This window comes from Bidens hawaiensis, unplaced genomic scaffold (assembly GCF_021521415.1).
Source record: "Bidens hawaiensis isolate Kalapana, Puna unplaced genomic scaffold, B.hawaiensis_p1.1 tig00013327_1, whole genome shotgun sequence".
Lineage (NCBI taxonomy): Eukaryota > Viridiplantae > Streptophyta > Magnoliopsida > Asterales > Asteraceae > Bidens > Bidens hawaiensis.
This window is the reverse complement of record NW_027492129.1, coordinates 48,767-73,255: the sequence shown is the minus strand read 5'-3', so window position 1 is coordinate 73,255 and position 24,489 is coordinate 48,767. Positions and strand designations below refer to the sequence as shown.

At 33.3% G+C, this 24,489-nt stretch overlaps 2 protein-coding genes across 3 annotated transcripts; one reads left to right on the top strand and one right to left on the bottom strand.

Moving 5' to 3' along the window:
• The first annotated feature begins 441 nt into the window (after positions 1-441).
• On the top strand, positions 442-2,922 carry LOC143543840 (uncharacterized). 2 transcript variants are annotated; one of them, XR_013137150.1, is made up of 6 exons: positions 442-686; positions 1,695-1,843; positions 1,962-2,123; positions 2,373-2,488; positions 2,597-2,710; positions 2,804-2,822. XR_013137150.1 is itself a non-coding variant. In XM_077036069.1 (5 exons), exons 1-5 carry the CDS (start codon positions 464-466, stop codon positions 2,610-2,612), a joined length of 666 nt encoding a protein of 221 aa, XP_076892184.1. In that variant the 5' UTR covers positions 442-463; the 3' UTR covers positions 2,613-2,922. The 2 variants fall into 2 exon arrangements, 1 of the variants encoding a protein (XP_076892184.1); XM_077036069.1 differs by having other exon boundaries at positions 2,597-2,922.
• Positions 2,923-6,413: 3,491 nt separating this feature from the next.
• Positions 6,414-12,585, bottom strand: LOC143543852 (phospholipid-transporting ATPase 1-like). The gene is made up of 7 exons (XM_077036083.1): positions 10,858-12,585; positions 10,450-10,756; positions 9,487-10,162; positions 8,760-8,883; positions 8,436-8,655; positions 7,297-7,755; positions 6,414-6,870 (listed from the first exon to the last, which is right to left on the bottom strand). Exons 1-7 carry the CDS (start codon positions 12,362-12,364, stop codon positions 6,663-6,665), a joined length of 3,501 nt encoding a protein of 1,166 aa, XP_076892198.1. The 5' UTR covers positions 12,365-12,585; the 3' UTR covers positions 6,414-6,662.
• Positions 12,586-24,489: the final 11,904 nt, after the last annotated feature.

Below are 24,489 nucleotides of genomic sequence, written 5' to 3'. Positions count from 1 at the left end.
ATTATAGACTACATTTGAATGTTCATATTATAATAATAATTAACTTTTTATTTATTTAGTAATTACAGAATGTTAGATTTTGATAAATTTTACTTTTGAAAACATAGTTCATGATAGGATCCTTGTTGTTCGTATTGATTTCTCGTTGGTTCTCTAACGTTTATAAATGTCAATTTTTTCAGAGAAGTTATTCTAATATCGTATAGATAACACCCAATGTATTATTATTTATTTGTTTTGTCTAATTTTATATTGAAAAAAAAATTGTTTGTTACTTCTTTACAATATCAACCCTATAAAAACTGAGAAACAAGACCGGGTAACCCAACACCGGAAATGAACCCGACCCGGCAGTGACTGACTGACGGCCACTTTGTTCTACTTCCAGAAGCTTAAAACATAAACCCTAATTAATTAATATACATACATACATGAATGGATGAGCAGTGAAAGTCGTATATAAATGGCAGCAATCAGGCGAACCATCTTCTTGTCCGCTTTATCTAATAATTCTTGTACATCGAAATACACCACTCAACAACTGCTGAGTAATAGTAACAGCAGGTTGATCTCGACAACCGTCCACCTGAATCAGTCATGGATGAATAAGATCAAAGGCGCCTTCACCGGTAAAAAGTCGTCAGATACAGAACAAGAGGTCAAATCACAATCATTCACTCTCCTCAGTAAGTATTGTATTGCCATCTGTTAGCTAGTTAGTTCCGATTAGGGATAAGCATTTCGTACCGAGTAACCATACCGTACAGGAAGATTCGATAAAACACTTATTTCAGAAATTTGGTATTAACTGTGGAGAGAAACATTTTAGAATGAGTACCTGGTACCATAGCGATTTGGTTCCCTATCAAAGCTTTCTGTAACGGTATTGGTATTTTTGGAACCAACACCAGGTACCCTATGGATACAGATAGCTTTGGTACGGTGTTTGGTGTTTGTATTTTTGGTACCGATACCGATCTCATCCATTGTTCCAAGTCTCCCAAATTTAGAGTCCTTTTTGCAGCATTTTCACAAAATTGACGGTTTTTTTAAGTACTTAAGAACTGTAATTAGGGATGTAAACGAACCGAACAAACACGAACAAGGCCTTGTTCATGTTCATTTTGTTATGGAAATAATATGTTCACGAACACTTATCGAACGAGATTTTATGTTCGTGTTCGTTTGTTAAGGAAATAAATGTGTTCACGAACACAAATAAAATCGGCGGAGCCTAGAGATTAAGATCGATGTATTCATCAATGTGAATACCGAGAAAGGAAATGAAAACAATGCAAAAGCAATGTGATAATATGGTTTCCTATTTTATGTTAGAGGTAATAAATTAAAGAATTTAAATTGTTTAGATAATAAATAAATGCACAAAAAACTTTCATGAACATGTACAAACGTTCATGAACACGTTATCAAACGCACAACAATTGAACGAACAAGGGCTCTGTTCATCGTTTGTTTAACTAATCGAACGGAATTCTTGTTCATGATAGTTCATTTATTAAACAAACGAACGTAAACGAACTTCCCGCCGAACGGTTCACGAACTGTTCGCTGAACTTTGGTTCGTTTACAGCCCTAACTGTAATCACAGTTGAAAATAGTAATGGTGAACTGATCTAGAAACGAGATCAGTTTAGACATTATAGATAAGTGTTGGATTAATTGATTATATGTAGAGTTTGCGGACGAGTTGAAAAATGCACGGAGATTAGGTACCTTCAAACAATACATGGTTGGGCGAAGCAGCGAAGCTACATTTGTGGATGCATTTGAGAAGCAAGAGGCTATAATTAGGGTTCTTGGAGGTTTTGATAACACTGGAGAGGTTATCCCCTATTTGATATGATAAAATGTTTTCGTTTTTTTATGTCTTGAATTCATAATATCATCTTCAATTATTATGACTGTCTGACTGATTTGAGTTTTAATATGCTAAACTGTAGAATTTACAACCTAGTCAAAAGCAAGAAACAGCTAAGTTGTGCAAGTGCACATTAGCTGATGTTGAAAATACTCTTGCAAAGTTCACTTGGGCTAAAGATGCTCAAAAGAAAATTGAAAAGTTGAAGGAAGAAGGAAAGCCAATGCCAAAGAGCTTAGCTGAGGTATTGTTTAGTTCCATTGACTATCATTTCGGTTTGACTGTCTTGTGTTTTATGTCGGTGAAACATAGCGTTTATGGATAATGGATGTTTATTCTGTGTTAAAGATGATCAACATCAACTAGACATTTATGTATGCAAATTGATGAACTTATTTTCTGATTCTAAAATGTCAACTAGATGCTTTATGTTAACAAGTTTGCGTGTTATGCATCTTAATTAAGGCTTGTTCTCTTTACTTTTTTTTTGTAGGTTCAAAAGCTAATGGGGACAACACCAATGGATGTTGCTAACTCTAGCATGGCTAAGAGTGGGCAAATAAGCAGAAATGCACTCTGCCCTTGCGGATCTAAAAAGAGATATAAGCGGTATGTTTTCGTCAGTTATCGTATTCGAATACAATGTGTTAATTTGAATGATGGCTGTAGAGAAATGATGTCCAATAGCTAATACTTATCATTTGTTTTGTTCTGAAGGTGTTGTGGTGCTTAAGGGGGCGCGTTTAAGAACAAATTGCATAATTAATCGTTTGCTGGTGTGTTTCAAATTTTGACATTTTTCATCTGTTAACAAGGTTTGAAAAATATAAGGTGATCAATCATAGCCTAGAAATGCAGCTTGGAAAATAAAGCGCGCATAATTGTTCTAAGTATTTTGTAGTGATTTTTTAAATTTATTTCCAGGAGTACTTTAGTTTCTGAAATAATCGTTCTGTGCAATGACGAAATCAAGCTTGAAACTCTGGAGATTATTCATTTTAGTTGGAACTGATAATGTTAAAAATTGCAATTTTGAACCTTAAAACATTTCTATATATGTACTCTGCTTCTGGATAAGTGATCATGTGCTGCAAAATACAGGTGAAAAAGTGCAATATACATGTGTAAAAATAGGCTAGTTGGGTATTGGCTCAAAACATATTCAAGAAACACCTTGTAAAGTTGTAAATATTACAATATTTATTGGGTTGGGTACTTGGGTCTACCTGAAATTTACATGACATTAGTTAACCTATCCATAGTAAATGCATTAAAATTTACATTATGAAGTAATAGGGGTGCACCAACCGGGTATCCTCAGGAACCGGAACTGGTTTCGGGTATGGTCAACAAAAGTCAAAACCGGGTCCGGGTAGGAACCGGTTGACTAGAGGCAATATAAATTAAGTATGTGTGAAGTAAGGATAGATTAAGCAAAAACACGAAAGATGAGCCAAGAACAACCTATGAAGCCCCAATTTGGAGAAGAAGCTCTAGTATCCTATGCTGACACCCCTGCTTACGTTCAAGGACATAAAGATGTGGCTAAAGCTATAAAACGCCCATTTATGTGTTTAATTTTTTGACTCTGTAAAACCAGTAAATTGTTGAGAACTTAGAAGATTTAACCGTTGTACTATTTATTATTATATAAATTCACTAGAATCTTTTTGAATTATAAATTTAAGATTTATTTTAAAAACCATATGGTATTGATGTCATTTTGTTTAAAGCATAAACACTAAATGCACATGTACACAAAAAAGTAACTCAGAAGAGGAGATAAATTGGAAAAGAAAACGATGGGAAAAAAGAAATTAACTGTTTTTTTTTTCTTTTCAGTTTTACCTTCTTCATTGCAGCACTATGAATATGTGCTTAGCATTGGTTTCAAATGAACATGCGTATTTGATTCAGTATTTAACTGAAAACACAGTAAACTTCATTGATGGTCCATGTGCTAAATATATGGTAAAATGGCCATTTTAAAAAATTAACACAAAAACAAGTGTTCTAATTAGATTACCAAATGTGTTACGTTGAGCAAATAGTTATGATAATATAAGAAGAAAAATAAAGAACTTTGAGCTTATTAGCGTGATCATCTCCGTAATTTACTTGAAAAATATCTATTACTTACATGGCATACCCGATTAGAGATAAGATAACGTAAATAATTTCATTTAATTACAAAACTAGTGTGCTTGTAATCAGGCTCTTGAAGATGTCACCGAATAAAATTTTTAGGGTCTTAAACTGATCGTCGAATAACTAGATGAACACACAATAAAAAAGATTATCCCAAAGTGAATTGACAAAATAACCCCACATGCACGCCACATGAAGCTGATTGAACAAAAAATTTTAACGTCACTAAAGTGACAAGATTTAGCAAACTCATAATTAAAATGACAAAGAAAATTGATATAGGGACTGAGCTGACAAATATCATATAAACTCAAGGATGAAAAAAAAAACATTTAACCCAACTTTATAAATAAGTTACAAGTCACAAACAATATTGATAACACTATATTTGATGATATAATCATGCATAGAACTTCGTAGCTAACAAACAAGTGCTTTTATGAAATAAAGAATTGGATAATATCATGGAGAATCTAGCATAGGTTGAAGAGTAACCCGTGCTACTCCTCAGCTTTTCTTTTAAATCCGTCACTAGTCATGATATCAAGAATAAGCTAAGCCAAGAATGAAAATGTTCGAAGATAACAAACAATTACTTTTATGGCATAAAGAATTAGATAACCTCAATAAAAAGCCAACCCATGAATGAAAAATGTGTATGTTAAAAGACTCATAAGGCTGCTTTCTATCATAAATGATAAAATAAAGCACACAAAGGAAGAGGGTTGCTTCATTGCTTGTTTTCATTAATTTTTTTTTTTTTAAATACTAGTTTGGTTATTTTGTTGATGGTGTTAGGTGTCATGTTGGTACACCTGGTGATGGTGGTAATGGGCCTAATGGCTACGGTTGGTTCCTTTGGTAATTAAGAAAGTTTATTTTCAAGATGAATTCTTTGAAGAATTGAATACAAAAAGTTTATGTTATAGATATATAATCGCACATCGTCTAATTGATATCTACAGTATTCAAAACAATTATGCAGATTTGTAGTAATAATGGTCCACATTATCCAATGACAACTAGAGTAAACTATAAAAGATTGATACTTTCTTTTTTGAACGATCAATAAAAAATATAGATAAAAAATGACGGGATGATGCCACAACAGTCTCGTTGGTCAAAATGGCGATATGTGTTCGTGACATGTCAACTTTTATAACAAAGAAATTTTTATGCTAATCTTCCCTCTTTTTTTATATACATTTCGTGTTTTAAATTGTTGGATTTGGGCTTCAAACCGAACTAAATCGAATCATCCATGAAAACCCGACATCATGTAACATAAAAAGTTAAAACAGATTGGAGTCTTTATTTACTGTAACCTTAAACATGATTTTTTGATAAGATATGATTAAGATAATGACTATATAAAAAGTAAACCGCAATCGAAAGAAACCAATAGATAAGTTCTCACGTTGTAAAATATCTTTTGTCTCTCATATCATATACATGTGTGTTCGTACTTTTATATTTCTATCCCCTTCGGCATGCATTATTGCATATTGACCCTTCAACTTTTAGTTACGTTTACATCTCATGAACTTTAATCAAATATGATAAAGTCGTTATCAAGTGTTTGTAATATTTTCATTTGCATAATTGCATGGAGAGTTGTATTCGAGAATCCTTGAAATCTAAGAGTCCAGGGTGAATATATAATTTTTTACATACATCTAAAAAGAACTTACTTTATATGAACAAATTTATATGTAAAAATACGTTTTTTTTTTCTTTACGTTATATCAACGTTTGGAATGACAACCTTGCGTTTTACCACCGTTTGGGTTTTACCGTGGTCATGGTACAACGCGTTAGATAAAATACTAGTTTTCTCTATGAAGCATGTTACATGCCTCTTTGTGTTATGTAAAAAATTTGTATTGGAGCCAAGTGGTCAATAGTTAATTCAAACTACAATTAATATTTTCCGTCATCCCATCCACTCACCATTTCTTATTCCTTATTCCTTCCCGAACTAATTATGCTAAATACTCCCCAAAATGCAAATTGTGTTATTCTTTTCTTTTGAAAGACACTGCAACGCATAAGTGTTTAAAGAATATGGAGTTTAAAACACAATCATGTCAAAGCGTCAAACTTAACCATGGAACACATTAATCGCCACTCAACACGGTTTGTTTACATTTATAGTGATCATTATTACATGGTCCATAACAAAGCGAACAAGTCATATTTATTTCTTTAACGAACGAAGACCTATTTTATATTAAATTAAATAAATATCTAAAATAAAAAAAAATCTTTGACAAACAAAATACGGTAATAAAAAACAATCTTTAATAAGGTTGTAGTCTACTAATACAGTAATACTGCCAGGACAAGACCAAAACCAAAAGCGAAAAGGCACAATAAACACTAGATATAAAAAAGATCGAACTTTATGTCCTAAACAATTATGTTTTACTGTACATGCAAGTCCAAGTGACATGCATAAAAAATGATCAAAACTAAATACAAAACCTCAAAAACTTATATATTCTATCCTTAGGACAGAAGAAAACTACACAAAACAGGCATAGCAAGAGACCATGTCTCTAGCAACCTAAAGAATAGAATAATAATAAAATGAACACACAACAAAGAATAACAATACAACTAAAACAAAAACATTTCACCTCTGAGATTGGATCATTTCTATTTCTGCATTTCTTGACTCGATTAAATTCTCAAATTTTTCGGCCTCCACCGCGATTTGAATGTCACTTGGTCTATAGTGTTGAACCAATGTTTTCGAAACAAAGCGTGGGATCAAAGAAGCTATAATGATCACGATTAAACAAACCCAGAATAATCCGTCGCCTGCGAGATGAAAGATTGCCCTGCAAACACAACAAAACAGTTATTTTTAGGTTATTGAGTTAGAGGTGTTTGGATATGCATTTAAAAAAACGGTTAGTTTTTTAAAAATGACCATTTGCACTTACAACTAAAGAACAAAATGTGTAATTATTACAATTCTTTTATTTTATTTTGTTTTCTTTTCTTACCTTTTCTTTTAATCTTTTAATCACTTCTACTTCATAAAGTTTTTTAACAATTATAGTTATATTTACACAATTAGTCAAACACTAAAGACACTTCGTTACTATTAGGTTCCTTATTTTTTACTTGGCATGATCTGATAACTAACCAAAGGTATTTTTAATTTTTCAAAAACAATCTTATTTTTTTTTACTGATTTGCTATAAACAAAACCACATACGCAACAATCATACAATATTTAAGGATTAAGAGACTACACATACCAGTATCCAGGCAAGATGGGGATAACATCAATGATGATAACACAAATAATGGTTGCAACAATTGAACCCCAAATTGATGCATGAATGATCCACGTCCACGTGTTTACATCCATGGCTAAGTGAAGGTTAACCAGAAACACAACCGCGAGTGTCCAGAGATCACCAATGCTTGAACCATCAATGTCGGTTTTCCAGTACGCTATTAAGGGAACAAAAAAAGCCACAATACTTTGCCACAGAGTGTCTGCTATTGTGAGCCAAAATAACTTCCCATTGTAGCTTTCTTCTTTCTGTCCAGACCCATATAGCTGAGGATACTTTAACAAAGTTGTTCTAGAAAGATCTATATCGAGAATTCCAACAACAATTGTGGGTACTGATGTGTAGATTACAGAGTATAATACACTGTTCCATTCGTTAATAGCTGTTGATAGAGTGAAGGCGGTATACAGTGCATACCTGGATAGAATATCAGAAACATGTAAAGATTAAAAACAATGACTTTATTTATATGGGTCAACATGACCTGACCCATTTTCAGTAGAACCTGTTACAACCCATTATTCAGCTGATCCCACTTAAAGAAGGCTATTTCGGCCAATTTACTTAGCAGAGGGGTCGATATTAGTTGTGTTTGATTTTAAATGGTTAAACTATAAAGATTATAAAAGGATGACTTTTTATATAGCTGAATTTGGAAAAAGTTGTTATGGATCAACAAGACCTGACACGTTTTGAGCAGAACCTGTTTCAGCCCATTACAAAGCCCACTTAAAGAAGACAGTTACCATCTATTTACTTAAGAATGGGTCTATATAGGTTGTGTTTGATTTTAAACGGGTCAAAATGGGTAATTCAAAAATATTTTTAACCAAAAGGGGAATGGATAAATTTATGAAAGTTGCTACAGTCTATTGTTAATACATGCAAACTCCTAAAAGTTAAGACTTACGTTATAATTGTAATAATAATGTTTTCTAACTACAATAACTGATTTTTCATTTAGTAAAAAAAATTTAAGAAATGAGCAGCCCACTTTGACCCAACCTGTACTTAAAAGACCACAATTTATCTACAGTTGATATTCATAGTAAAAAATCAAAAGAATGAGAATCAAAAGATAAATTTGTCATTTTTACCAGAATAAAACAAGGACGAAGACTGCATTCCTATAAAAATTGTAGAGTATCATGTAGCCCATTCTTTGGTAATTCCAATGTCCATGAACCAACAAAAGAGGAACCAGAAACCGAAACTGGGCCATAGCAAAATCAGAAGCCATGACAGCTTGGCGACCCTCTTGGCCACTGATGCCAATTCCAACATCAGCCTTTTGGATCATTGAAACATCATTAGCACCTGAAACACAAATCTTTTTCAATAACAATTGCTACTTTATGAAAAAAATAGTCTAAATTTACCACATTCTTATAAAGTGTATTTAGACCTAGTTATAAACCTACCATCGCCTATTGCAAGAGTTAAGTCATTTGTTCTGTTCTTTATCAGCATGACGATTCCAGCTTTTTGCAGAGGCGCCACTCGACAACATAGTACCACAGCACATTTACTGGCTAACTCGAATAACTGAAAATAAAATACTTAGGAAATTAAGAATATACAAAAAGGATACATAATTTTGAGCCATTTACTTATGAATGGTTTAATCCAGTTATGTGTTATCTTAGACAGGTCAAATGAATAACTTTAAGAAGATTAGTTAAACGTGAAACACGTTGAAAGTCACTCAAATGCACTTTTAAAGCATAAAATCTCCCTACCTCATTTTATTAAAAAAGTTGAAATCTTGATATCTTATTGAAATGATACAACTTTTATAGCTTTGACGAGAAGTGTATACCCTTTGCCCTTTTATTAAAAAAAATAACTTATGAAAATAATATATTTATCATATTTGATACACTAAATGATTATAAAAAAAAATTTGGAGATAGGGTTTCGGGTAAAATTACCCATGTGAAAAAAAAATACAATTTTATTGAAACAATATAGCTTTTGTATCATATTTTACGCACTAAGCGGTTACCAACAAAAATACTTTTCTGGAGAAACAGTGTGCCGGGTCAGACTTAACCTTTCTGACTCGTAACAGTTTCACCTGTTAGTCTTGCCGCCCGACCCGTAGTCAAACTCAAACCAGAGTAAACTTGAGGTTTCAAAATTACTCACCTGCTTTTCAAGTTCAGAATCAAGAATATATACAAGACTCGTCCCATCAATGATCAAGGCAAGCAACCTTGCATTTTCTCCAGAAGTCAAAGCTTTTCGAGACAAAATCAATGCATCTTCCAAACTCCTTCTACACGATTCTGTAGAATTGTTGTTTATTATAATCTGAGTCATGTTGCTGGTCAACAGCTTTGAAGAATACCCAATTGAAATTGCAGTTTCTTGCTTATCACCAGTCAAAACCCAAACTTTAATATTCGCCATTCTTAAAGATTCAATTGCTTCTGGTACACCTTGTTGCAGTTTATCTTCAATCCCAGAAGCTCCCAATATGCGAAGATCGGTCTCTAAGTTTATGGCAACTTTTCTAAGTAAACGGGCCCGGCCCATTAAGGCATTGGTTGCAGCTTCATAAGAAGCCCGCCATTGCTCAAATTCATGAGGAGTTAAATCCCTCATTCCAATTACAAGTGTCCTTAAACCAACAGAAGAGAATGCATGTAGATGGCCCTCGGTTGCAGTTACCACTTCTGTGTTTCTTGATTTGTCAATAACATTAAACATGGTTGTGTCGGCTCCTTTAACAAACACTTTTACCATGCTGTCCGGACATCCTAAGATAACAGACATCCGTTTTCGGTCACTGTCGAATTCGTGCATTCCAAGAACATTAAACCTGTGTTGTCATGGTCCAAGTATGTCAATTAGATTAAAAGTAGATATAATGATGACAAGATTTATTTAAGGATACTATTATTCAACATTTTATTGGTGTTGTTTTGAACTTTTGATAAAATAGGTTACTAAATCTTTTTGCAAACCATAATAGGATTATACAGCGTCAAACTTTCTTCCACAACTATATCCTTATTAGTTTTGGAAGTGAGTTTTTATACTTATTTTGTGATATTGAATAATCAAAGTCACACAATCAGTTGTAAAAGATTCAGCTGTAAAAGATACCTTTGTCTATCTCCAAGAATATCAATAACAATGTGGCCAGATGTTCTTTCAATAAGCATAAAACCATAAGCAGCAGCGGCATAAACAAGTGCCTGTTCATCTGGAGATTCGCCTTGATAATCTATCAATTTTTCACCAGAATTTGATGTATCCACCAAAATTGGTACAATTGTGTTGCAAGAAGCCAATGCAAGAAAGAAATCATATATCTTTTTGCTAATTGTTGGGTCATCTCCAGTTCTTAATAACCGAACCAGCTCCATGTCCACTTGTACCTTCATTTTCGGCCTCAAAATCAACCCGCCCACTGCAAAAAGAACACATATATCATCAAGATTAATCAGTTTTCACTACAAACAACTAACTATTAACAAACTGTTTTAAAAGTGAAGAAGTTAAAGAACACACCTTTAGCATAATATCCACCTTGTTCTCCATAAAACTCTGTTTTCTCCCCATTGTAATTAACACCAGAAATGCTTGCATACTGAAACTCCATCTTGTTTTCAGTTAAAGTACCCGTTTTATCAGAGAAAACATACTTTATCTGCCCTAAATCCTCATTCACATTCAAGGCCCGACACTGCAACCTTGACTCGGTTGACTCATGATACATATTATCATCCCTGATCATGAAGTAAGCTTGACCAAGTCGCACGAGCTCCATTGATATATACAAAGCAATCGGTATCATGATCTGGAACACAATAACCGACATGAGAAACGTGAACAAAATCTCAAATCCCCACCCGTAATACTTGTAATTATCAACATCTTCACCCGAGTAATCTTTCCTTCTATAAAACGGCATGATATCAAGCTCGTCTCTATGTCGCCTTAACCAAATACCCGCAAGAAGTGACACAATTGAACATAATCCCACTAGAAAAAGAGATAAAAAGATTATCTCTTTATTCATCCGGGCCTCAAGATGACTCCTTTTCGACTGTGCACCAGAGTTATTAAGCATAACTTTGGTTTCCATACCGGTATACACTACAACTCCAATCGCCCAGCTCGTGTTCTTGAGCACACACCCACGAAGAACAATATTTGACGGCCCGAGCGACACCTGCTTCTGATTAACATCCATTGTCCCCAAAAACCCATATATGTTTCGGTTGGGCTTTTCACACTTAATAGTCCCACTAATTGATTCAATCTCTTGCATTCCCAACGTCTCCTGTTTCGCATACCGAGTTTTAAGATTCGACTCACCATCCAAATTAATAGTTTGAATGTAAGCAACACCAGTCGGATCACTAGTCGAAAGAAGAACAATATCACAAGGAATTGTTTCATCTGCAGATAATTTAATGATCTCACCTACTTGTATATCCTTCCATTTCTTTAACTCAAATGTGCTGTTCACCAAAACAGACGACAACCGATTGTTTTCAATTCTATCCGACCGGTGTCGCCTCCAGTCTTCATACCCGTCTTTAACCGCAGTAACCAACAGCACCAAAGACAAAGGTAATATCGAAGCGAATCTCCCAAAGACTGCAAGCTGTGGGAGCTGATTCAAAATAGCTATTATCAAAAAATACACATAAGCAACCCTATGAAACTGCTCGAATAGGTTCCGAGGCAAGAAAGTTAAAACCGAATACTTATTCGTAATAACCGAATTACCCGAAAACTCAAACGACTCGTTCGACTTCAGCGGGTGGTTAATATAAACCAACCTTGCATCCTCATCTCTGATATCTCTTCTGGACATGGACATGGACATAGACATAGACATACTACTGGTGGACCCTCCTTTTCTCGATCCGTACCGAGCCTTTGATCCAAGTTCAATAACCTCAACTTCCTTGATTGAGCCTGCACGCCAAGTGTTCGACGAAATGCTCGAGTCGTCTTTCGGCTTGTGCGGGTGGAGATCAACGCTCCTGGACTCATCTGAATCCATTCTTGTTACGGTAGAACAACTATATACACAAATCGAAGATTACTAAAACAAGGGTTTTAGAGATCAAAATGTAAGATTTAGATAGGAGTTAAATGAAATGAATGAATTGATGAATGAATGTATGATATGATGGGATTGAGAGTGGTTTTGTAAAGTCAAAGATGGGATATTAGAGAGAAGACGGCTATGAGATTGGAATTGAAATGTATGTGAATGATAATAATAATAATAATTAAGGTGTAGTAGGTGTTCTGGAAGGGAGGAGGAAGAAGTCATGTTAAGGCCACGAGGAAGAATTGTTTATTCAAACAGAGGGTTTTGGAGGTTTGATTATTGTTAAGGGGTCTGAAACACATGAGTCACAGGTGGCCAAACTTGACTTTGAACTGGCTCATGGAAATGGAATCTTCTGTTGACTGGCTTCCTACTTTTCCTTGCCTTCGGGAAACACCGTCTCTAGACCAATGTTTACGTTTACGAAAACAAAAGGTTTGGCCAAAGGGGCTTCCTTCCACCGTCTTCGAGAATTTTGATATTTTAGATGAGTTGAAGACCCAGACGAGTAATCAAATGTATAAGCTAATTTTTTAAGCGATACAAATACAATGATAGCTAACTACAAAGATCATTCCCGTCATTTCCAATGCGGTTTAACGGTAGGGAGTTTGGGTTTCTCAATGGAGGCCTAAGTTCAATTCTCACTTACAACACTTTGAGGTACATGTGCTCAATGAAGGAAGACTGAGATCTTTTTGATCTCCAGTTCGATCCTGAGGGCATCCGGGTGGGTATTCGGGCGGGTGGGTTTTCCCCTGAACAGGAGATAAATTGGAGGCGCTTAAGGGCTCCGTGCGGCTGGGTTGGGTCAGCTAGCGGTGGCCTTTAGCCATTGGGTCACCCCGTATAAAGTACATAGACTTTCTATGTTTGTTGGTTGTTCAAAAAAAAACTAAGAGCATTCTCATCCAACCCTCTATTTTATGTGATGGGTGTTTTTATAATTTAGAGAGTGATTTAGGGTGTTGTGGGTGAAGATTTTTTTTATTTTAGTAAACCCAATGATTTTTCTGTATATTTGAAAAATTATTATTCACCCCTATAATTTTTTAATATTTTTTTAAAGTGGTTGTGAGTGAGCAAAAGAGAAAAAATAATGATAAAGGTATAAAAACATATTATTTAATTGAAATGGAGAGATAAAGTGTAGTGCGTTTTAATGTAATTTTTGGTTTAGAGATAAGGGTGGGATGAGATTATGAGAATGCTATGACCGATGATTCGTGAAGCTCTCATAGCATTCTTGATGGCAAATTGTTTGATCACCTCTTTACAGTTTATATTATCCAAATATCCGATTGTTCGATCGAACAACGAAACAGCCATACAATAATATAATTAAATAGTAAAAGCTTTAAATCATACATTGGTGAGTCACTGAGTGGCTGTTGTGGTGGCCAATAGTCTGTTCATTTGCGCCGGCGGTGATGAACTGCTGGAAATGTTAGTGATCGGTGCCTAGTGGTAGAGAACTGAAGGAGGATTGGAACTTGAAGGGGGAACGTGAATGATAAAACGTTGCCACATGCCTTATTTTGTTCGACGTTTTATTTTCTTTTTTTTAGCTGATTATTATTTTTTTTATTATTGATTTTGTAGTTTTGGTTTGAGGCCAATAACCTAAATTATATCCAATGGATTATGAAAAAAAAAATTTGGGTCACACGATTTTAGGAGGAATCAAAATCCAATTATAATACATAAAATACATTTTTATTAAAAACATATATAATTTTTGGCCTTCGAAAAATAATCTCTGTTGAAAGTGCAACTGGAAACATAAAAGTTTTCACGGGTGCTCATTTTTTTGTAAAACTCGATTCTGATGATTTGTACATTGGCATTGATTCCGTGAAAATTCGCATTTCAAAATGTTGATAAAAATAAATATAATGATAAATTTGGAATTGTACAAAACATCATATTTTAAAGGTTGTAAGAGAAAAAAAAGAAACAAGACTTTGAAGCTGCTTAGAAGACTTGTACGATCTTGTTTTGATGACTCGTACATTTTCACAAAAACTCGATTTGATTGTAATTTATAAAGGAATGTAGATTTAATTAAGTACGACGTAGTGATATAACCGGACCTTTGTAATATATCATGTTATAAAGGTTATAAAAGAAATATAAATAATGTACAAATCTAAAAGTAAATATTAAAATATTAAATAAACTAAAACACTAAATAATTAAGGGAAAAAAAACAAACAACATGAGAAGGGGTCGGGATCGAACCCGCAAGGGTGAAAGAGTGTGCTATAGAGCAACCTTTTTTTTCGAACTATAACTTTTATAAACACTACCGAAAAAACAACCATCAAACACCCTCTCCAAAACAGAGAGAGGCCAAACACATCAAAATTACATCAAATTAAAAGAACATCAATCTAACCATAAGATCGTTATAAATTTTTATCTATACTTGAACCAAAGAATCCACACGATTATATTTCTCCAATAATGTCTTCAATCTTAATATCTTTACCTCAAAACATGTTCTCGTTCCTGGCCTTCCAAATACCCCAACAGGTTATAACCACGATCCCTTGAAAAACCTCTTTGTTGACTTTCTACAATCCCACTTGATCATTAAACGTAAGTAAATCTAACTTGTAAAAAAAGAGCAACCTATGTAGCGCCTTGCTTATTAAAACAAACTTACAAAAATATAATAAAATAACATTGTTACACTGTTTATACCAATAATCTAGATAAATAGCATACATAATATGATGGATGACTAATCACGTGAAAATGTTAATATGAGTGATCTGACAAGCTAGTTGAAAGGGGTGCAACAACTAATACGAGAATGGCCGGGTAAGTTTAGCACAATAAAGAAAATAATAATTTGTTTATTAAACATGACCAAATAATCAATCCGTTTGATTTATTTGGAACCATTAGATTACATGCGTTCTAAAATGTATTCTTAAAGCTAAGGTCCGTCATAGGGCTCGTTACCTCTATTGCTTGCGCAATAACACATTTATTACATTCATTAACAGTTTAACACCAGTAGGCTTGAAGCCCTTTGGTTATATTAGTTTCAGTGAGTATACGTGTAGCAAATAATTTAATAATTATATAAATAAAAGAAAATATGAAACATATAGTAAATGAATGAACATATAAAACTCAATTTGTAACGTTATTAAGTTCTTGACTGTGTTATTGAAAGGTAAATGATTTAATTATTTTAAATAAATAAAGTTTTTATTTGAATATGGATCAAACCAAAAGACCCCTTAATTGTTAATGGAGAAAGTAAGTGTCCTTCCATCGACATCCAAAAAAGCAAAATATAAAGTATGAAATTAAAATAAATAAATAAGCATGCAGTAATTAATTAGTAAAAAGACGTTGAAAAAATTATTAAAAAAAAGATTTTTGAAAAACCCGTCAAACGAATGGTTTGTGTTTAAACCAATGTCCCAAAAGTCATTCGGCGACCGACTGGAGAGTTGCGTATACTCGAAGAATTCGGGTCGGAGAGTTCTCAGACATATTAAATATATAGAAAATTAATTTTTGGATATTGTAGATATGCCAAATATCATAAATGTACTAATATTTATAACAAAATATGTGATTATCAATATAAATAAGAGAATTACATGTTTAAATAATAAATTATTCTAAAAATTGCTAATCATTAATTAAAAAAAAATATATATGTTTGTTTTTTAAATTTATAGAAATACGCATTATGTTTATTTTTTAAAGTCAAAATAAGCTCAATTTCACCGACTAGATGTGATTTTGGCTGAGGTTGACCACGTTTGATCGATTCTTAATAATTAGACGGAATTAAAAAAACTCGTATCGTCGACATACTTTGTAGTGACCATTAAGGGAGTACTCGGTCTTGTAAACCTACTTTTATAACATTGGTTTCAACCAATCTAACAAATAGCCGACTGGTACAAATAAAGACAGTTCAAATTAGTTAAGTGGACTGGTCATGTAGCTTGTTTTGGATATGATTGATTCCTTGTAAAAACAATGTTATATCGTGATTAAGTGATTCTAAAAATAATGGAAAATTGACAGTGATGGATACATTTATAGTGATGGATACTTGTACTGAAAATAACGTTATATGACATCCCCTAATAATTATGAGATATTTTAAATACATACACTAAATTTTTTATGTACCTTTTAACTGTTATTTCCCTTTGTCGGACCACGAGGACGTCTAACGTTCGGATCAAGGTCTAAGAAATTTTCATTATGGAAAATAGCTACAATTTCTGATCACAAAGAGCAAGTGAAAATAATTAAAGACGTAATATCACTAGATAAAGGCTTTGAAACGTATGAAGGCAAGGTGACAATGACCAGGGCATGTGGCAGGAGTTAACTAGGACGGTAGAAACTAAGGGGCTGTTTGGTGAATGCTGAATCATTAAGTACTGAACCAGTAAGAGGTCTGAATGATTAAGAGGGTCTGCGCCAGTAAGTGCTAAACCAGTAAGTGTGTTTGGTTGGACCTCTGAATGATTGCGCAGAATGACTATCTTACCCTTAGAACTATTTCATGTTGAATGAAATATATGTTAGTCAGAGCTCTTAATAATTAAATTGAATAACCAAACGTACATACTAACCAACCAAAATACATCTTAAAACAAACTTTTATTATAACCAACCAAAATACATTTTAACCAAAATTTTATTTATCATTAAAATAAAAAAAAAGTCAAACATAAAAAACTAAAATTGGTTTTAAACCACACATCAATCGTTAATCGTCAATTCTATCTATATCTAAATTGTGAGGCTTGAGCTATATCTAGATCCATGTTTCCAATCGTCAATTAACGAACTTCGACTATGCAACAATTGAGTATCCAAGAGCGAGCCCGATCTTTTAACTATAAAAAAAAGTGAAACATAAAAAACTAAAATTAGTTTTATAAACCACACATCAATTTAATCACCAAGTAAATTTACCCTCACAATAATATAAGATGCTGAAATAAGGCCAATAACTGTAGCCAAAAAGAACATGTGGAATGGTATATGACTATATGTACAAGTGGGAATGGTAAGGCTGTAGTTACAGTTCACCAATTTCCAATTTGTCACCTGCTTTGCAATATGAAAATACACATCAAAGGTGAGTATATAAACAACAAAACTGAAGCTAATGTTGTTAAATTGAAAATTTATGATTACATACATACCTCTACTTATATGCATTCCAACTTAAACATGTGCAGTGGACTATCTAAAATAAATAAATCAAAAACATACATATGAGAAAACTACAAATAATACTTGAAACGAACACACATGTTTATCAATAATCGTTTAGTTGATGTCAAGATTTAAAATTTGATAAAGTCACGTGAGCAGAATGAAAATATTGCTAACTTATTGATGACTTCTTTGTTGAATTGGGTCCAAATTAGTCACACACTAAAACTACTAAAGAAGATACAATCTCGGCTTGTTTAAACAGGCGATTTTCATATCATGTATGTGTATAATAAAGAGCAGATCCATTACTTTATGGTTATATCAGTACACAATCATCAAGCTCATTTCAAAGAATGTAAACATACTAACCTTGTGCAAACAGAACACTTCTCATAGCTGACTAAAAGATCATATAAACTGTTGGACTCACAAAAGCAATAACAAGATTTTCATTTGGCAAAGTAACAAGTAAGGGCATACTTCCTATAGCATATTTATAATCACAAGTGAAATGAGATTAAATTAGGATGAAACCATATAATTCATATTGAATATTTCTTTATTTAACAAGCACCGAACAATTCAATATTCCAAAATTCACATCAAATGAAAAAAAAACCCCAAAATAATTTATATTCAATAGATCAATTAAATAAAATTAGTTTTCGATTAAATCTGAATAAACTAGAGAGATGTTAATGTAATAGCATGATGACCAGCACACGCTAATGGTCTACAAACACTATCTTTATTTGAAGCTTACCAAGGTTGTTTATACAAACAAACAAAAAAAATATGTCTATTATACATAAATATTGAAACCATACCCAAACCCAAGAGGTCAGAAAAAAACATAAATCAACGAGGGTAGGGATTGAAATCGTATCTTTTATGGAGTCGAATGGGCTGAAATTGAGACCTGGTCTGGCGTCGAAGGGATGTCATCGAACTGCTTTTTTGCATCGACCTTCTGCAGTGTGTTCAAAGGGGCAGAGATAATGAAGGGGATGTAATTGCGTCAAAGTGAGAAGGATAAGATGCAGGGCAATTAGGTCTTGCTCAGCGTTGTTCTGAATCTGAATGGGTAACTTCAGACCTACCCTCTTATTGAACCAAACACTCCAGCGATTCATACATAGATATCTGAATGGTCCCATTAAGACCTCAAACAAACACCCCCTAAAACTACGATGATACGATGTTCGATTGCATCATTGACAAAGGAAAAAACGACTTAAGAGACCATAGTGAATAGAAAAAACAAAGAATAATTATTAACAATCAGGGATTTCTCTATTGAATAGTAACAAATTTTGAAGGTTGTTCCAATCAGGTCACTGATATAAACTTTTGTTTCAATTAGGTTATTGAACTTTCATTTTTGTTTCAATCCTAGATATTTTACCTGGATAACAGGTAATCTAGGTTTTTTTAATTTTCAATGTTTTTACTTTGCATAACAACGAAAATTAGTAAATATGCGAAATATAATTTTAAAATTCCGAAAATATGCAAAAAAAAGTTTGGAAAATTGCAATAAATTGCAAAGATTGTAAAAAAAATAAAAAAAAATGTTCAAAACGGGTCGAAACGGGTTAGGATCAACAGATTCTGGTTAGAACGGATCAAGGTCGGAACGGGTCAAAACAGATTTCGGGTCTGTTTTTTTTACCAATGAATCAGCGCGTTGTCAACACGTTACAGCTCGTTTTAACAACAAAAGCCCGTTTAAGCGATTTTTTCAGTACGTTTCAGCACTTAACAGCTCGTTTAAGAGATTTTTCAGCTCGTTTCAGAACCTAACAGCTCGTTTAAGCGATTTTTCAGCTCGTTCCATCACCTAACAGCTCGTTTAAGCGATTTTTCAGCTCGTTTCAGCACCTAATAGCTCGTTTAAGCGATTTTTCAGCTCGTTTCAGCACCTAACAGCTCGTTTAAGCAATTTTTCAGCTCGTTTCAGCACCTAACAGCTCGTTTAAGCAATTTTTCAGCTTGTTTCAGCACCTAACAGCTCGTTTAAGCAATTTTTCCGCTCGTTTCAGCACCTAACAGCTCGTTTCAGCACCTAACAGCTCGTTTAGGCGATTTTTCAGATCGTTTCAGCACCTAACAGCTCGTTTCAACGATTTTTCAGCTCGTTTCAGCATCTAATAGCCTGCTTAAGCGATTTTTCAGCTCGTTTAAGTATTTTTCAGCTCGTTTCAGCACCTAACAGCTCGTTTCGGGTCGGAACGAACTGAAAATCGCTTAAACGAGCTGTTAGATGCTGAAACGAACTGAAAAATTGCTTAAATGAGCTGTTAGGTGCTGAGACGAACTGAAAAATCGCTTAAACGAGCTGTTAGGTGATGAAACGAGCTGAACAATCGCTTAAACGAGCTGTTAGGCGCTGAAACGAAATGAAAAATCGCTTAAATGAGCTGTTAGGTGCTGAAACAAGCTACAAAATCGCTTAAACGAGATGTTAGGTGATGAAACGAGCTGAAAAGTCGCTTAAACGAGCAGTTAGGTGCTGAAACGAGCTGAAAAATTTCTTAAACGAGCTGTTGAGTGCTGAAACGAACTGAAAATATCGCTTAAACGAGCTTTTGCTGTTAAAACGAGCTGTAACGTGTTAAAAACGCGCTGATTTGTTGGTCCAAAAAAAAGCTGACCCGAAACCCGTTTTGATCAGTTCCGATCTTGACCCGTTCTAACCCGAACATGTTGACCCTAATCCGTTCCGACCCGTTTTGAACATTTTTTATTTATTTTTTTCATTTTTTGCAATTTATTGCAATTTTCCGAACTTTTTTTTGCAAATTTTTGGAATTTTAAAAATATATTTCGCATTTTTACTAATTTTCGTTATTATGCAAAGAAAAAGCATTGAAAAATTAAAAAAAAACCTAGATTACATGTTATCTAGGTAAAATATCTAGGATTGGAACAAAAATGAAAGTTCAATGACTTGATTGAAACAAAAGTTTTTATCAGTGACCTGATTGGAAAAACTTTCAGAGTTTGTTACTATTCTAAGAATTATATCTAATAGAGTATAAAACAATCGGTTAATATTAAAATAATACTATTTATATATGACAAATTAGGAAAAAAATTATTAAATAATTAGCTTCTGTTGGCGTAGGGTAAAACTTACTACCATAATATTTTCTATATCTTTTATTTTCCTATTGGTTATTATTTGTATAAACACCAAGTAATCGTTTTTAATTAGTATTTAGGAGTGATGTTACGTTTTGGTTATCTAATATTTAATTACTAATTAAATGGCTCTTGTCTAGTGATGTGTGTAAAATGTCGTATTCTCGTAAAATTGAAGGTTCAAAGACTTTTGAGACTTACATTAAATATGTGTATAGGCTTACGAGTAGGTTTAAAAGGTGTCTATTAACTGTTATGGACAAACCAAATAATTAGTTTGAATGGGTAACTTAGTGATAGTTTTGAACTTTGATTTAGCTTATTTACCTCGCATCTTTTATATAACTATGAACATGATTTTTGAAATATGAGAACTTTGTAGATCATAACCGTATTTAATTTTGTAACAACTAATCATTTATGTCTCAATAGTCACTTCAATACACAATATCAAACACCTAGGAAGATCATTTGTAATTGTGACAACTTATTACATGATATGATATGGCATAAAATTTTGTGGGTTAGGTTTCGAGTTAAATGAGCTCAAGTGATTAACGGGTTGGCACGTTAAAGGTTTTTGTGGATTATAATTTTTTATAACTTTTATTTCATAAAAAATAAATAATTTCTTTTCCATAAACACAAGAAATTGTTGATCATTCACTGTGTCGTTAGAAAAACTAGAATAACAGCATAGTACTAAGAAGGAAACGGATATGCCACCTAAATGACCATCACACTTGCACGATTAAAACCAAAACACAAAACAGAACCGACAATGCCAAATTAATGACTGAATAGTGACAACATGACACCAGCCAAACGATACAAATTCGAATTCTGTTTCTCAAACTTTATTCAAATTATGTTTTAAGATTTTAAATTCGCATAATTGAATAACCCAAATCCCGATGAACTTTGGACTTTTAATATGTCATTTAGAAAATCATTAGCTTTAAACATGTTTTAAACTTTAAAGTCTTCTAAACAAACTCATCAAAAATTCAAATGTAAGTAACTTGAAACCACATAACCTTATTACAACCTTTGTAGGAATTTGTTGTTCCTTGTCAATAAAGATGGTAAACAAGGATCCAAATGTATCCACCTAACCATGATAGTAGTCTTCACAATTTACAAATGTCAAAGAAAGACAACAAGAATTGGATTTTTTTTGTTCGTAGTGTTTTTCAAAGGTTATTAATTAGTCCGTAATACAAATTTTAACATCAATCCGGTTTCCATCATCCATCTTGGATGCTTACGATCTTTCTCACCAAAATACCACCAAGAACCGATTTTTGGCACCCAATCAAACTCTCGGGTTTCTTCCTGAAACACCCACCCAAAACCAACCTTTTCTTTTTCTCTTGAGTCTTTGAGTTTTTCACTCAACTCAAGCATGGGACCATCTCTCAACCTTTTGCAACACAAGTACAGCCTTGGAACCACCAAACAAGACAACAAGAGTGGACCCATTAAACGATTTCCGGCCACAATAGGGAATATGAGTGTAGTTTAACCGCCTAGGTTTACATATAAAGTCACTATATAAAACAACTAGGTAATCCCGTGTACGACACGGGTGAAAATATATAAATCATGTAACAACAACACATCATATCAAACTGGAAAACATAATGGCATATATACTTGAGAAGACAAAAACATGATATATAGTTGTTAATAATACTTTTAAGAAATAAAAACTTTATTAAACGTAAGTTTCAACCAAAATAACATTCGTTCTACAATTATTATATAGATAATAAAAACTTCAAAATGAGAATGTCATAAACAACTAAATAACATTCGTTTTACAATCATTAGATAGATAATAAAAACTTCAAAATGAAAATTTCATAAACAACTAAATAGTTCCTTATAAACCACATTTATAGTTTTATTTGTAACTTTACCCTCCTTATCTAATATAAGCATTTTAACACCGTCTCTACTCTTCACTCGGGATAAAGCTACATATAGTTGACCATGTGTAAACATTGATTCTCGCATGTATATGCCAACTCTTGCTAGTGATCGGCCTTGACTTTTTTTAATGGTCATTGTAAAACAAACTGCAACCGGAAACTGTCTTCGTTTCAATTTGAATGGCAATTTCTTATCTGAAGGAGTTAAACCACTACAAGTTATATAAGTGCGATGACCAATTTTAGTACCTGAAATTATCTTTACTTCGATAAAACGCCTCCCCAATTGAATAACTTGTAATCGAGTTCCGTTGCATTAACCATTTTTCTTATCAATATTCCTTAGTAACATTATTGGCACACCAACTTTTAGAACCAATCTATGATTAGGCATACCAGACAATTTTAAACCATTTAAAAAGTCTGATGAGTGTAATGTTGGATCAAAACCAGGACCAACACTATCAGAGTTATCTACACTATCAGAGTTCAACTTCTCCCGGAAATAAAGTTAAAAATCTGTCATTAATGTTTTGGACATCCTCATTTAAAGGTGCAAGTATGACCCTTTCTTGAAAATATGAAATATTATTAAAATTATCAAATAATGCTGGATATACAAAATCAATCAGATCAGAAATAGGATCGGATGAATCACCAATCAAAAGATGTGTGGTTTATTTTAAGAGACTCAATTACCTTAGCCTCTGGTTCAAGAGACAATGAGTTATGAATATAAGATACAATGTATCATATAAAATCAATATGTATCACATGACTATTATCGTTTGAATGGTACAAAGCAAAAAACTGATCCTCTGGTTCATGTTGAAATAAATGGTCATAGATCTGATGTGGAAGAACCTGAATTTCAAATAATCAATAGTTGTAAATGTAACGTCTATGTAGCACATAAAATTATTGAATGAATATATGTGAATAGGATTAACATGTTATACTTTTGCATTTGTGAAGGATCATAAAATACAAGAACCGCGGGTACGTCCTTTATCAGTATCTGTTGATCAAAACATTGAGAATAACTTGTTACAACATATACACCAACTTGAAATAGGCAAATCAGGAAAACATTTTTTTAAACAATTAAGGGAACATAGATTGTTAATCTCTATCAAACCTCATTACAAATACTGTACTTTACATACACCATTTTCTATCTATTATTAATTTCATATACTGACATAGATTACACAATAAACTCAGAATCTAGGTGTACATTACCGTTTACTGTAGCCATAGCCTTTCAAGTAGAATGCGTAATGAGGTTTGATAGAGACTCAATAATGGTGATTAATGTATATGTTTAGTTAAAAAAACAAAGAACATTCCCATTTTTATTTTTAAATGCCATATAAATTTACATAGTGTTTTTAAAACATGTTGATGTCGATTTTTGACACACAAATAACATTGTCGGTACTGGTATCCGCTAGTTTACAGTTGGAAGGAAAAACGGTTAAAAAGAGTAGAAAAATCTATGAATCGTTTGTAAATTTGTCGTTTGGTTACGTCGGGTTTGAACACAAGGGAAGCACGCGCCAAGCACCATACGTTTGGGTTGGTTTGACGCGCCTAACTGTTTAGTATTTACTATTAAAATATTTGTCTATGCTACATTATAATACATATAGGCAACATTTCACATTCCTATACTCTCTCTCTTAAGACGCCTGAACATTTATGAGGGCTATCCACCGGCGACTTCATTACTTGGGTTTTCGGCGACTTCAATTCACTCTGACGACTTCATTCATTGCC

Excerpts from the sequence above, each read along its gene's own strand:
- LOC143543852 (XM_077036083.1), bottom strand. The coding sequence starts at position 12,364 with ATGGATTCAGATGAGTCCAGGAGCGTTGATCTCCACCCGCACAAGCCG. Across the intron at positions 10,757-10,857 it reads AGGTGGATATTATGCTAAAG|TGGGCGGGTTGATTTTGAGG; the intron begins GTGTGTTCTTTA and ends TTCTTTTTGCAG. Across the intron at positions 8,884-9,486 it reads ATTCTGAACTTGAAAAGCAG|TTATTCGAGTTAGCCAGTAA; the intron begins GTGAGTAATTTT and ends TTTTATTTTCAG.
- LOC143543840 (XM_077036069.1), top strand. The coding sequence starts at position 464 with ATGGCAGCAATCAGGCGAACCATCTTCTTGTCCGCTTTATCTAATAAT. Across the intron at positions 687-1,694 it reads ACAATCATTCACTCTCCTCA|AGTTTGCGGACGAGTTGAAA; the intron begins GTAAGTATTGTA and ends GATTATATGTAG. Across the intron at positions 2,124-2,372 it reads TGCCAAAGAGCTTAGCTGAG|GTTCAAAAGCTAATGGGGAC; the intron begins GTATTGTTTAGT and ends TTTTTTTTGTAG.